The sequence below is a fragment of the Musca vetustissima genome, unplaced genomic scaffold (genome assembly GCF_032173495.1).
Source record: "Musca vetustissima isolate MV318-11 ecotype Yass unplaced genomic scaffold, APGP_CSIRO_Mvet_v1 utg19755, whole genome shotgun sequence".
NCBI classification, from domain to species: domain Eukaryota; kingdom Metazoa; phylum Arthropoda; class Insecta; order Diptera; family Muscidae; genus Musca; species Musca vetustissima.
In genome coordinates, this window is record NW_026877590.1 from 1 (window position 1) to 14,535 (window position 14,535).

At 29.4% G+C, this 14,535-nt stretch overlaps 1 protein-coding gene across 1 annotated transcript; it reads left to right on the forward strand.

The window, feature by feature from the left end:
* The first annotated feature begins 175 nt into the window (after positions 1-175).
* On the forward strand, positions 176-8,030 carry LOC133322207 (REST corepressor-like). Its single transcript, XM_061531244.1, has 7 exons — positions 176-457; positions 549-719; positions 4,698-5,074; positions 5,173-5,374; positions 7,103-7,267; positions 7,334-7,816; positions 7,923-8,030. Exons 1-7 carry the CDS (start codon positions 176-178, stop codon positions 8,028-8,030), a joined length of 1,788 nt encoding a protein of 595 aa, XP_061387228.1.
* The last annotated feature ends 6,505 nt before the right edge of the window (positions 8,031-14,535 follow it).

Here is a 14,535-nt window from a genome sequence, read left to right on the forward strand (position 1 = left end):
CATTTATATGTACCCACGACAAGTAGGATCTACAAACCCAAACGAGTCCAACCAACGAATGTCACCTTAGCTCGTTTTGTAAAAACAGTAGGATTTCTTCAACAACAATTATTTCAAATTTAGATAATTATTGACGTTCACTTTAATATAAAATTGTAATTTTATAATTAGAAAAATGTATCTCTATATTTTTGAATATCCAAAAACTTATCTATCATATGTTGTTGTTTTTTTATTTACAGTTGAAGAATATATATCAGTTGCCAAAGAAAAATATGGTTACAATGGAGAGCAGGCATTGGGTATGCTATTCTGGCATAAACATGATCTTGAGCGGGCAGTTATGGATTTGGCAAATTTCACACCATTCCCCGATGAATGGACAGTCGAGGATAAAGTGTTATTTGAACAGGCATTTCAATTTCATGGCAAAAGTTTTCATCGTATACGTCAAATGGTAAGCTGCACCACAACCACCACCTTCATCGTCCTCTATCACTCTATTTTCACAAATAAATATATAATTTTTGCATTTCTCCATTTTCCAGTTACCCGATAAATCAATTGCTAGCCTGGTAAAATATTACTATTCCTGGAAAAAGACACGACATCGTCAAAGTGTCATGGATCGCCAGGAAAAAGTAAAAGCTAGCAAAGAGGGTTCTTCAGAAAATGGCAGCGATAATGGCAGTAACGAAGAATCCGACAATGATGACAAGGTAATTATTAGTTAGAATTAGGTATATATTTTATAATATAGTATATATATATTTATGTATTTAATAATAAAAAATAGTACGTACGTAAATTCATACCCAATTTTATCGTTTTTTACACACGTGCGCTTTTTTGTTTGTTTTTTTCTTCTAATGATTTATCACCACACACTTCATTGCAGATTTTTAGTTATTAAATAATTTTATTTCTTTACTTTTATATTTACAAAACATACAAACAACCCCTATTACTGGCTTTTAAAAACAAAAACATACATATAGTTACGTTGTGGCTTAAATTTAGGTGTAGTGTTTTGAAACAAATGAACAGAAAACATCACACATTTCTCACATACATTTTATTTTTCTTAACTTTTTATTTAGACAAACAAATTTCTATATTTTCTTTTTTGGAACAAAAAAAAAAAATAATAATTATAATAAAAAAGTATATAAGAATATAATAAATTTTATATAACAATGTGTTTATTTGTATTATACTTTGTGGCTATTATTATCATATAAACAAATTTATTAAAATCTAATCGCATATAAAAAAACGTAACCTTTAAAACATAATTCTTTTTTTTGTATACTTTAAAATGGAACATTTCAAATTCAATTTTATAAGCATTTAATTTTATTAGTAAAAAATATTGAATTGTATTTTTTTTTTGTCAAGAAAATATACATACATTGTCTGTCGGTGTTCCATTTTAATGTATGCATACAACAAAAAAATATATATTAAAAAAATCAGAGAAAAGAAAATGTTTAACATACAAAAAAAAGAGAACCTGTAAAAAATATATAAATATAAAATTATCTATAAGTCCAAAAATGTTCTAGTTTATTTTTGTGTACATAACAAAGGAAAATAAGAATATTATTTCTTTGTTGTGTGTTTTAATTTATTTATTTTATTATTTACAGAATTAATTGTAATTTTTGTTTTCTAGAAAATAGCTAATTTGAATTTGATTTGAATTTTTATTTATTTATTTTCTTAATTAAATTAAAAATTCTTATTGTATATAAACAGACACATTTCTAGACAATATAGAGGGACCATTTGAGGTGTGTAGCGTAATAAATCATAAATCCAAAAAAATCATAAAAATCCAAATTTTTAAATCCAAATTTAAAATATGTCTTCGAATACAACTACACTATTTTTCTGGCATAGTGGTATTGTCACTACTATCCCTTCAGTAATCTACAACGATTTTTACAGCGACTTCCATGTCTATTCTCTTAAGAAATTGTCTTTGTTAGGTTCCTGTCTAGTTTGCCTCTTAGGAGAAGACAATGAGAGATAAGTTATTTCATTTATTCTGTACATTAAGAGTTCAATGTAATTTTTATATTAACAAAGTTCGGAAGTTATTCCAGTTTTTAATTAAGTTTCAACTCTCCTCAATTGAGTCCATACTAGCGCAGTATTTGCTTAATGATGTCTCAACAATTTTAATCTCTGGAATGGCAATTTAACAATTTCCTGCCAAAATTCAACTAATAACCCCTGGGATGTTAGTGTAGCCTTGGGGAACATAGTTAAAGAAACGATTTTATGCCGAATGAGACTTTGCAACACTACTTATGTCTAGTCTGCTTCTAAATAGTCACTTATGTGTTACAACATTTTGTAATAGTTCATGAAATAAATGTGTGTTGTTTATATGTATGTTCAAAATTTAAAATACTTGGCTATTTTCTTACAAAACAAAAACAAATAAATTGGAGAAAATTCAATACAATATTAGATGATTTGGCTGAAACAAATTAAAAAAAAAAATTTTGTTTTGATGCAGATGGTTCCTAATTATAATCATCTAATATTATATTTAATTTTCTATTTTTTTATTTAAACATTATTCATCACAATGTGTTGTGAATAGTGTGACAATGACGTACTACTATTTTTTTTTACTTTATTTTATTTAAGTAAACCAGAAACATCATTATTTATAGTTTAATTATTGTTTTTTAATTCATTTTTATTTTTCTTTTTACTCAGCATAAGCTACTTTGAAATTAATTATAAGCTACATTAAATTTAAAAAAACCTAGATTTTAGTACAAGACTGTTTATATAAATGTTTTTTTCTCTTAAACTAACTATTCAAAATTAGCAAAAAAAAGTCTCAAAAAAAAAAAAAAAAATTGGAAAAATACAAAGAATACTATAATCTAATATTTTAAATTCATATCAACCAAAATCATAAGAAGAAGAAGAAAAAAATAATAAAAGAAGAAAAAATCTATGTTTTGTCTGCGTGAAGATTAAACAAAATTCATGTGTTTCTTTTCAAATGCAACCTTTTTTTTTTCTTCCATCACCAAAGAAAAAAACAAATAAAAATTAATAAATACATAAAAAATATTGATAACTAGTAATTCTGAAAATCTAAATAATTGCCAATAAAAATCAAAATCTTTGGGTAAGAAAAATAAACCAATAATAGTGAATAATATCAACAATGAAATATGGAGTCGAAAAAAAACAATTCACTAAATTAAAATTAATAAGCATTTGTTTATATTTTATATAACAATGTGTATGTGTGTGTATATGTATAAAATGCAATGTGTATATATTTTAATGATTTTTTAAGCAAACAATTTTCATTGGACTCTGATTTATCTCACAGATCTTTGTTGAAGAAAATAAAAGATAGACTCTTAAAAAAAGAACAAATTCCATATTTAAGGAAACTCCATGAATAGAAAATGAAGATTAACTTAGAACAACTTTGTTTCTGAATTTGATAATCTTAAATCTTGTTTAAGTACGCGTATTTATCATTTTTAAAAAAATATTTTTTCTACACCATTCTCTTAACTTTGATGATGGTGTACCAAATTAAGAATGTTTCCCAGCATCAGGAATTCCACCTATGGGAGATTGCTGGCTTGAAGCTATCCATTTCCTATAGATAGTATTTCCATTGCGTCGATGCATACTTAAGTTGAGAAATTGACGATCATGCCGGTACTTGCCAAATAAGTCCCAAACTTGAGATCATAGATATCTACCAGGTCTGTTTCTCCTTAGATCGCTCATTTTTTTACTCCTCAGTGTGAGTAAAAAAATTTTATACAATTTTGCATCTTCAAAATTTACGTCCTTTCCTTGGTACACAGGGTAAAACAAAATCAGTTTGTACGGTTCTAATAAATATAAAAAGGGAAAAAACAATTTATTAAATATATGAACAATTAAATATAGTTATTAATTGTATATAACAGAGATGTCTACATTGCATTTTTAACATATCCTATATACACCAACAAAATTAATTCTTTTTAACCAATCAGTTTGTTACTAACTTCTTCTTTTTAAATTTGCTCATTTTTTCATTCATTTTTTTTCATGGCTCTTTTATATATATTTATTTGTTTGGAATTAGTTAACATTTTTTTTCATATGTCTACTTATATTTTCGTTAATATTGCAAAATATAATTTTACTTGAAAGGAATCTTGCAGATATAGACGACTCTACTTCCCCTTCTCCTTAGTCCGCATATTTCAAATACCCCCCAGAAGATCGGTGTTCTTACTTCTTGTATATATATATATATATATTTTATTTATTAACGTTGCAAGTTGTTGGCGGCAAAATTCAATGTGTTGTTGAGGGCAGTAATAATGAATAAAAAAATACATAAAAAATATTTTGAAAGAAATTACATAAATTTTGTTTGATCAACACCACACCACTACTCTTAATAGATTTATTATTGTGTAAATTGTTTTCTATCTCTCTTTCAAATCCTATTTCATGAATGTTTGTATTCATAAGATTTTGTCTCAAAACCTTGTTGTAGTAGTGTATTTTTTTTAAAGAAACAAAAACAATTTTTTTGTAAATTTTGATTTTACACAAAACAATCTTATGTTTTTTCTTATTCTCTTGTCTCTTTTCCGCTTTGCGTGTCACAATCTCTCTCGCTCGCTCGGTTTTGCGCCCCGAATTAGGATCAAACATTGTCAAGCCATGCAGGAATTTTATATGATCAAACAAATGATTCGAGTTTATTGCATGATGGTGGTGGTGTTGATATAGAAAATCATTTTCCAAATTCTGCCAATAACAATAACAACAACAGCAGCAGCAACAACAATAATAAACAGCAATCTCATACACCAACAATTTCAAATTCCGATTCAATTTATTCAAATGGTATAGCTGCTGCCACAACAAATGCCACATCATCTGCTGCAGGCGCAGGCGGTCTCATTGCTGGTGGTGGTAGTGGCGGCGGTGGTTATTGTTCAAATTGTGGTGTAGCCTGTAATGTATTACACAATTCACCACATGGTAAAATGTGTTTCAGTTGTCATCATCACTGGAGGTATAAGAAGTGAAACATTCCTAAAACCCAAAATTGATAATTTAATATGTATGTCCTTCCCTTCCCTCTTCAACCATAAATTTACTCAAAATTTTTAGACGCACTGGCAATAAACGTCCCACATCTGGACCATTTTTTGGCAAAAGATCTCGTGATCGTAATGCAGATCGTCACAAACGTAAACCACCACGTGGCATGTATATAAATCATGATGATATTGTGGCCTTGGCCAGTGCCAATGATAATCAAGATGAGCTATTGGCAAATATAGATCGTGAAATTGTATCCCTTTTGAGTCAAGTAAGATTTTCATATTTTGCAATATTGTTCAATGTATTTTTTTTTGTTTAGTTTTGTTTTGATTTTCTATATGTTAAGCTCTAACACATACATTTATACTAACAATATCATGTCGTATATCCATTCATTTTTTTTCAAATGGTAAACATGGAATGTAATAGACACAGCGAAATACATCAATGGGGGACAGTTTTTTTTTTGACATAGAAAATGTTAATTTTGAAGCTGTGGTTAGCATTTAAATTTAAATATGTTATTAAAACGTACCTTAAAATTTGACGTACCTAAAAAACTGTAACTCATCGACCATTTTGCTTGGGAGAAGAAGCGCTGTGTGTTGATATTGCCGGTCTAAATGACATTAATACCTACCTTCCACAAAGACCCGACACGGCGGTAGTGTAACACAATCTTCGCCTCAAAAGTTCAGTGTCACGTTATCTTACAAATCTTAAAGAAGGTTGGATGTCACAGCACTTTTGCAGTCGGTCCTTACAGAACAAGTGTTAATTGGTCCTTACAGAACGAGTAAAAGTGTTAGTGGAGGTCTACGGAATTATTTTGGAGAATTTTTTATTAACTTTATAAATATTTCAATAATTGTGACAATTTGTGTTTTTTTTTGGGGGGAGTTACCAAATGGAATGGACCGATTGGGCCCATTTTCGGATTTAATTTAGAGTTGATAAAGATGTGCAGAATTTGCACGAAATCGAAATCGGAGTGGGCCCATCTTCCGACTTGGTTTAGATGAAATTGGATAATCCCGTCGCTTCAAATAAGATTTAAAGTTTTTAAAATATCACCCTTTGTGGGGATGGAAGGTACTAGAAGGAGTGGACCGATAAGTCCCATCTTCCATTACTATATACAGGCTTGGTTAAAATATATACAATGTATTATACAATTATTTTTGTAGCAAAATATTGCCCATTTTTGGCGGGGGAAGGTACCAGAAGGTATCAGCGTTGGCCGATATTTCCCAACTTTGGGCGGACGGAAATTTGTCTGAAAGAAACATGTGATCTAAAACCAATATTTTATGATGTGACACATTTTGAGCTGAGGGTATAAAAAGATAAGAGATCTTTCCCTCTGTATATCAGCGTAACATTATTCAAAATCAAATTCTGATTTCATTTATCCAAATGGTATTACAAATGCCACATCATCTGTGTCTCAGAGTCTCGTTATGGTTTAACAAGGATTTCGTTATTGCCAGGAGACATAGAATAGCAACATTTGCATTGTTTTCAATGCAAATGTCAATTGGACTTTGGTCTATTGGCAATGTGTGGATAGCTAATTCGACCCCTTTATGAACGAGTCATTGTCTTCAGTTTGAGATTTGGAAATGAGTAGCCAAGAAAAGTGGCAAAACCGCAGTTAGGCCACTACTTAAAGTTTTAGTGCCCTTAGATATTTTTCGTAATCTTGCTGCTTCATTAACTCAATTTGACTTCTTGAATTTGGGAGACGTTACAACATTTGTGAATCGAATGATTATTTTGTTTACCAACATCTTCTTCTTTCTCTTCGAAATCAACTTCATTATAAATCATTCACATTTCATCATCATTCATTGAAACCCACCAATCATCATCATCCAATTTCATTCATTTCTCCATGTTAAGCGTATTTAAGTTGGGATTTCTTTACCTAAACAAATTAATGTATAATGCAACAACAACAATAGCAACAAAAAAACTATGAAAATATTGTTTTTAGGTACAATTGAATAAGCAGAATATCTCAGCGTTGAAACGTAAAAATTCCGACAATTTGGAAGATATACGTCCAACGGAAAATGCAAATCGTGTTAACGCTCGTTGGACAAATGATGAAATTCTATTGGCCGTCAATGGTGTACGTAAATATGGTAAAGATTTTCAGGTAAGATAAATGCACACTTGTCTCATCGTTCGTTTCCAACATGTATATTTTTGTTGTCCGGTCTAGGCCATAGCCGAAACTTTGGGTACCAAAACTGAAGCAAATGTTCGTACATTTTATATAAATAATCGACGTCGTTACAATTTGGATCAATTGATAAAGAAACATGAAGCCGAGAAGGAAGCTAATGCTGTTGCTGCGGGTAGTGCTACTTCCAGCTCGACGACACCAGCAAATGTAACATCGTCTGCTAGTTCCACCATTACATCTACATCTTCAGCTTCGTCGAATGCCAATATAGCCACAGCTGCTGGTTTGGATGCTGCTGTGAGCAGTAATACTTTGTCGTCTACAACCATAAAAGACGAAGTAACACAAATTTCGTCAAAGAAAACAAATGTACCGCAAAGCATTGTTGATGAATCGGATAACACTACCTCAAGTGAGACGGCCATATCGAAATCGACGATTTCCACAATTACCACATCGGATGATCGAAAATGTGAGAGTAGTTTAAGTATTGGCAATAAGGATAATGTCATTATGGAGGTAAGAATTACAATATTTGATTTTATGTTGACTAATTTAAAAATAATATTTATTTTACTTGTAAACATTTCAATACTCATTCCAATAAAAATTTCCTTATTTTTAGATTGATTTAGATGCCGATCAACCTGAAGCTGTGCCACAGCCACCACCAGCCAAAAAGATGGCATTAAGTATTTCTAGTCAGGAATTTCCCAAATCCAGTCCTGTATAATTTTATATTGAATAATTTTTTTTTTTTTAATTTTTTCCCACAAACTAAAATTTAATATGTTAGATATAAAATATACGACGTTCTACTATACATACATTAATATTAAAACAAGAAAATGTGTTCTTTAACAAAAATTAAAAAAAACCAAACCGCTAAATTGGCTTCAACGAAAACAAAAAAAAAAATGTTTTGGTAAATATAAACTAAAAACAAGAGAAGGGTGAAAGACAAGCGTCTCTTAATACAATTATTTCTTTTAAAACGCTGAAATATTTACATATATCGATGTAGTAGATCTTCATTGATGGTTTAACAAACTTTGGCCGTTAATGGTAAAAAATTCATTTTATTAAAAATAAATAACATAATCTTATATTTACGTGTTCTTTTTTTTATAGTTATTAATTTTATTTTAAATACATATTTTTTTATATATAAACTTTTATTTTATTTTTAATTGAAATATAATAAATAATATCTTAACGTACGAATATATAAACCGAAAACCGAACTCTGTCCAAAATTTAGAATATGTCGTCGTGGTCAATAAAAGAAAATCAAATTATTATTCGTACTACATATGTGTATTTACCTATTAATTAAACTAGATTATAATTGTATTCTCAAAATTCAACTTTTGATTTGCTGCTACTACATTTGCTATACCGTAAAAATTCAAATTCCAAACTCTAATAATAAAGCAACAAATCTAAAGTTGTACATTAAAATACATCTGAATTGAGTTTATTATTATAAATAAAAATATATAATGTGGTGTAAACTTATTTACATCATACAATAAGTAAACAATATGTTTTGATTTTGTTCAGGGTTTATGTTTTAAAGTGCTCACAGATTTCGACATGTCGAATGGGGATATTCATAACCAACATTGATCGGATGTTTTCTCAACGCGACACAACAAACTTCTTGGAATTGAACTTCCAACTGGGCTTAAATGAGGGGGATGAATCGTCCGTATGTATTTTGTCGGTTCCCCTAGCCGTGATTGTGACTCACAAATATTTAATTTTTTTTTCATTGAAACAATTTGAAACAATCTACAGTCATCATCTCCAATTTTGTACAATTCAGCTGTTAAGTAGTACCGGGCTTAATCCAATCCTCGGATATTTTGCGATTTTTCAGGTAAGCAAATGTTCCATATCTGTAATGCTATTTAATGTATAGGTTTGCTCATTGACGCTTATTAAGGTGTATGACTTGTTGTTTTTTTCTGTTAAAATGATATTCGTATCTCTCCCTTGAATCTTTACCGAAGAGATTTTCGATTGTCATGATACGTCATTATTCAACGGCGATTTCTTTCCATATACAAATAACACATACAATTTTTTCTTCACCGTGAAATTTTTCGCTCTTCCCTTAGAAGGTCGCTTATTCACTTACTCCTTATTCTGAATCAAGTACGAGAGCGAAAAAATTCGCTTTGGTGAAAATTAGTTATTCTGGATTACAGGGAATGGGAGAATGTGATGACAGTTTGTGCGAAATTTTTCCCTAATAAATTTAAAGGGAGCTGACTACAAAAATATAAGTATTAAATATTTTTATGAAAAATATCTATACAATACTCATTCTATGACGATTTTGAATTTCATGAATAACCATTCATATGCATATTTTTAACTCAAAAACAACAAATTGGGAATCCTATTGATAACGATGCTTGCTCAACCAAATATTGTTACGGAATTTATAAAGGGAATAAGGAATACTAAGCCGAGTTTGATACAATTTGGAGTTGAAATAAATGACATTGTGTGAGGATATGTCTCTAAAGAAATAAATATAAAAAATTATGGAAAAATCATATAACCAAATTTGACTGATGAGCCGCTTAACAGTGAAAAACTCAAATAAAAATTATGAAAAACAATAATAAAGTTAAACATTTTTTTTTCAAAATTATCGTGTGCATAATTTGAAGGACGAAATATAGGAGGAGAACAAATCATAAAATAACACTGTGCGACAAATTTGAATTTTTTTGATAATTACCGGAAAATTCCAAAAGATTATGAAAGAGGGGCTAAAAAAAGGAGACACGTGTATAGGCGTTTTGAAAGTTTACGTCGGGATGTAACCTAAAAAAGCGGGACAATATTCTCCCTTTTCAAGTATTTTGATAATTTTCGAATTATGATTTCTTGAAATCCTTGCATTTTAGGTATATAGTGTCTTCGGCAATATTACTGACAAAATATCGAGGAATATTTTGGTATGCAACTTTAATCTTCAACCGACTCATTAAAGGGGTCTTTCGGTCCCTTTTCCCAGGAGTGATTGAAAACTCATTCAAAACGGGGTTATATCTGCTCAGAACATTCTACAGAAATGTTCGCCATAAAGTTTTACTATAAGTCTCAGAATAGACTAAAACTCAAAAATCAGCCTAAACGTCACAAATCTTAAAAAAACCAAAAATCATTTTAGGGTTAATATTGTACTTATTACTAGTTTTTACCCATTTTTCCTACAAGGTGTCGTTTTAGAAGGATAGTATAAGGGACAAAAATATTCTCCATCAATTTTTAGCATAAGTCACTGAACAAGAGAAATCTGTATATATAATTACCGGGAATTTACCTTATAAAATTAACTGAAGTCTGCAGTTTTGTCTGCCAGTTTTTCCTAACAATCTTATACCAAAACGATCGTTGTAATCAACTTTGCATGTCGACGTTCTCCGAGATCATGTGGAGAATGCTTACAAAAATTAAAACCAGATTTGATAATAAATAATTCTATAAATGAAAACAGGCCCAAAATATAATATTTAATAACATGTGAAAATTCGAACTTTATCTCGCTTTTAGAATTGAAAAGGAGAATGAAAATGGAAGGAGAATTATACAAATACATGGTATCAGAATTCATATATCGTAATTTTGAGTATTTTCATATGTCATTTTTATTCGTTTAAGGTTATTGTTTTGTCTTCGTAACACAAAAAAACATACTTTGTTTCATTTAATAATTAAATTAATTTTATTAATTTTATTTTATTATAATAATCGTTATCCTATAATACAACATATATTTTTATGAAGATTTCTTTATGTTTAATTTTATTATATATTATGTTATACAATAAATTATAATTGCAATATTTACCTAAAAAATGCATTTATAAGAAATATAGGGTGTGTATTTTTATTATATACATTTTAATAGATTGCATTTTTTTATTAAAATTAAATAAAACATAATTGTTTCTATTTTCTATCACGTAACCCAGCGTTTACAATAGACAGTTGAATTCATGTATAAATCGTCAAACAATTAAAATTTGGTTTTAAGAATCTGAATTTATGAAGATTATTTTTTTGTGTAAATTAGTTGTCCATTTTTTTATTTGAACATAAAATAAATTAAATTAACTTAAAATTAATTAAAAGAGTTGTTCGAGCCTGAGGTCTTTTTTGGGTTTTAAATTTTTTATTTTCATTGGTTGTGCGATCTTTTAAAGAAAGTTGGGAGTGTCAGTTTATACTATAGCAAAAACTATTTGGATTTAAAAATAAAAAATGATAGTTTTAGTTTAGTTTCTCTTTTAATTTGAGCTCGATTCACTCGATCTGAAATTTCAATTATATGGTATACGTCAAATATAATCCACTGGATTTGTGATCAAGATTAAGAAGCTAGTCTCATGCAGTCATATGTTTCCAATTTTTTCATAAATTTTTGACAACATTCTGTTTTCAAAATTTAAATTAAAATACCTTCCTTCGAAATGAACGTACATCATGTTTTCAGTGGAAAAAATTGCAACATCATTCATATTTATTAATATTTTGAAGTTTATATATTTTTTTAATTTATTGAAAATATGCCAATCGACATTCATACAATTTTATGGAATTTATTTTTCATTTTATTTGAAATTGATATAAGAAAAACAATCAGCTTTATTCAGGATATTCGTGTTGCCATATTGTAGTTTATGTTGTAATGTGTGTTGCCCCATGGTAATTTACAACGTTACCTATAATTCGACGGGGCGTACAGAAAAATTCAACTTCCCGACTTTTGCAATATGTTGTGTACGGCCGTATTACCCAAATACGTCGAATCCATATCTTCAAGCGAATAATACAAACCGCAAAACAATGTTGAAAATATATTAAATACGAAATTTCATATTTTCTGAATGTTTTGTTTTTATTTTCAATAATAAAAAAAAAACAAAAATTACGTTCTGTCAAAGTTGACAATTTTCAACTTGAAATTTTGTACGCTCGACGTATTTCGGTAACATTCATATAAATACATGTGTTCTACTTTTGTGGTGAAAAACGTCGAACGAGCTAGTTGAATTTTAGGTAAGGCTGTTAATTTCGAAAATTTTCAACATTTTTTTTATTTATTTATTAAGGGTCGTACCTAAATTCATGCGTATGCGTACGAATTTATTCACCTCAAAAGTTAAATACATGTATTTCAATGAATGTTACCCAAATACGCATTGCGTATCAAAATATAAAGTTGAAAGTTTTCAACATTCACAATGCGTATTTTGAAGTTTTTTTTTTTTTTTTTTGAAGGTAGAATTTCAGTCATTGAAAATTTAGTTTTTCTATACATGTAAACATTTTTCGATGAATTAAAAAAATGTTTTCATTCATTTTCGCCGTACAGATGCAAATAAAGTCCTTGCGTATTTGGGTAATACGGACGTCTAAGAAATCCTATAAAGGTGAAAATGTGAGTATTTTTGTAAGGAGCGCAATAAATTAGGTACGACCCATGATTCAATAATAAGGCGGTGTATCAAAACAAAAACATTTGTTTTTGTCTCGATTATTTGTTAAATTTTCCTTATAATATTTCAAATGGTTGGCAACACTGCACATCGAATTCAAGCAGAAATTGCCCACTTTGACAGTTAATCGAGACATCAGCTGCTCTAAATGGACTACCTATTCATTGTGCCATGGTAGAAAAATATTATGAAGCATATTTCCACGAATTTAGTATCGAGCTATTTTGATTGCACCATGTCGTAGTTCTATTTTGAGATATTTTGGTCAAAAATTGGTAGCGTATCATTCGTTTGAGCCTTCATTTGTCAGTTATTAAACATTTTTAAAATATTTAATTTTTTCCAATTAGATTGAAGTAGTATTGAAAATATTTTATGTGAGAATACAAAAGAATTATTGAAAAGTATATTATTGAATGTACACGCGATCATTGTACGTACATATTTTCACATAGAATGCACGTAAATTTTGGGACGAATCCAAGGATGGAAAATTAAAAGACATTCTGAATCGAGTTTGTATCCATTCATCGAATTTTGATTTTAAGATCCATGCCCAGATTATTTTGTTTGAAAATAATAATAACGTTGTTCCTTAAACTACCTATGCCACGAGACATATAGAATCAGGTGGTACCATTATATTGTGGTTATATACCTGATCGCAATATATCCGAAACAAAAATGTGTATCCCAGAGAAACCTAATGTAACAAGATATTTTGAATCGAATTTTTTCTCTGACTTTCCTTTTTAATGCAAAATAAAAAATATATGGGTAATATTGTCAATTTTTTAACATAGCTGATGCGGAGGTTCACCCCTTTATAACTCGGGAATTACTTAAGTATGCTTAAGTATACTTAAGTATATATGAACACAAGTGAATAGTTTTGGGTTAATTGATCTGTCGTTGCAAACTGTTCATGATATTGACCTCCAAACATTATTTTGGTGGAAGCTGTGTCTACTTTAATTTAAAAAAAATGTGTAAAAACAGGTTGAGGCGAACCAGTTTTTTATGTTCTCTGTCGATTTGTGATTAAGCCACTCATTTCACGGCCTTAGTGTCAAAGTAAAACTAGAAACCAACAAAATTGGGACTACGCCCCTTATGTATAATTTTTCAAAATTTTTACTGCAATTACCTTTAAATGATGCTGACATTTTGAAGCTCGATTTTGACTGTTTTTCGAATTTTACTTCTAGTTTTAATGCGCAAACAAGGATTTCTAAAAATCGATTATACGATTATTATAGTCGCGAATCTGAGTAATTTGATATATATTTTGTGTATGTATTATGCACAGCTTCAGAGTAATATTCATCCGAAGGTGGAAATTTTGTGCGATTAAATTTAAAAAAAAAATGTTTTTCGGGCTAAATTTTTAGATCTGTCAACTGAATGATATGGGTACCCGCAATAAGGTTTTTTACGTTTCGGATGATATAAAATCTTCTTCGTGAAAATACATCTACTAGAACGGCATGAACTGGCCTTCCAAAAACAAGAAATTTGACAAAAAAAAAAAAAGGTTTTTGAAGATATCGCGGATTTATTTCCGTTTCCTGTGGATAATTTCCCTTTCAATAAATGACCTGTTACGGATTTTGAACTTTTGCGAAAAGAGAGCATTAAAATCTTCAGCCGAAAGAGAGATATACCCAATTTATCTCAAAAATAGATTGCGCTGGGTCATCCATGGTTAATGTTGAA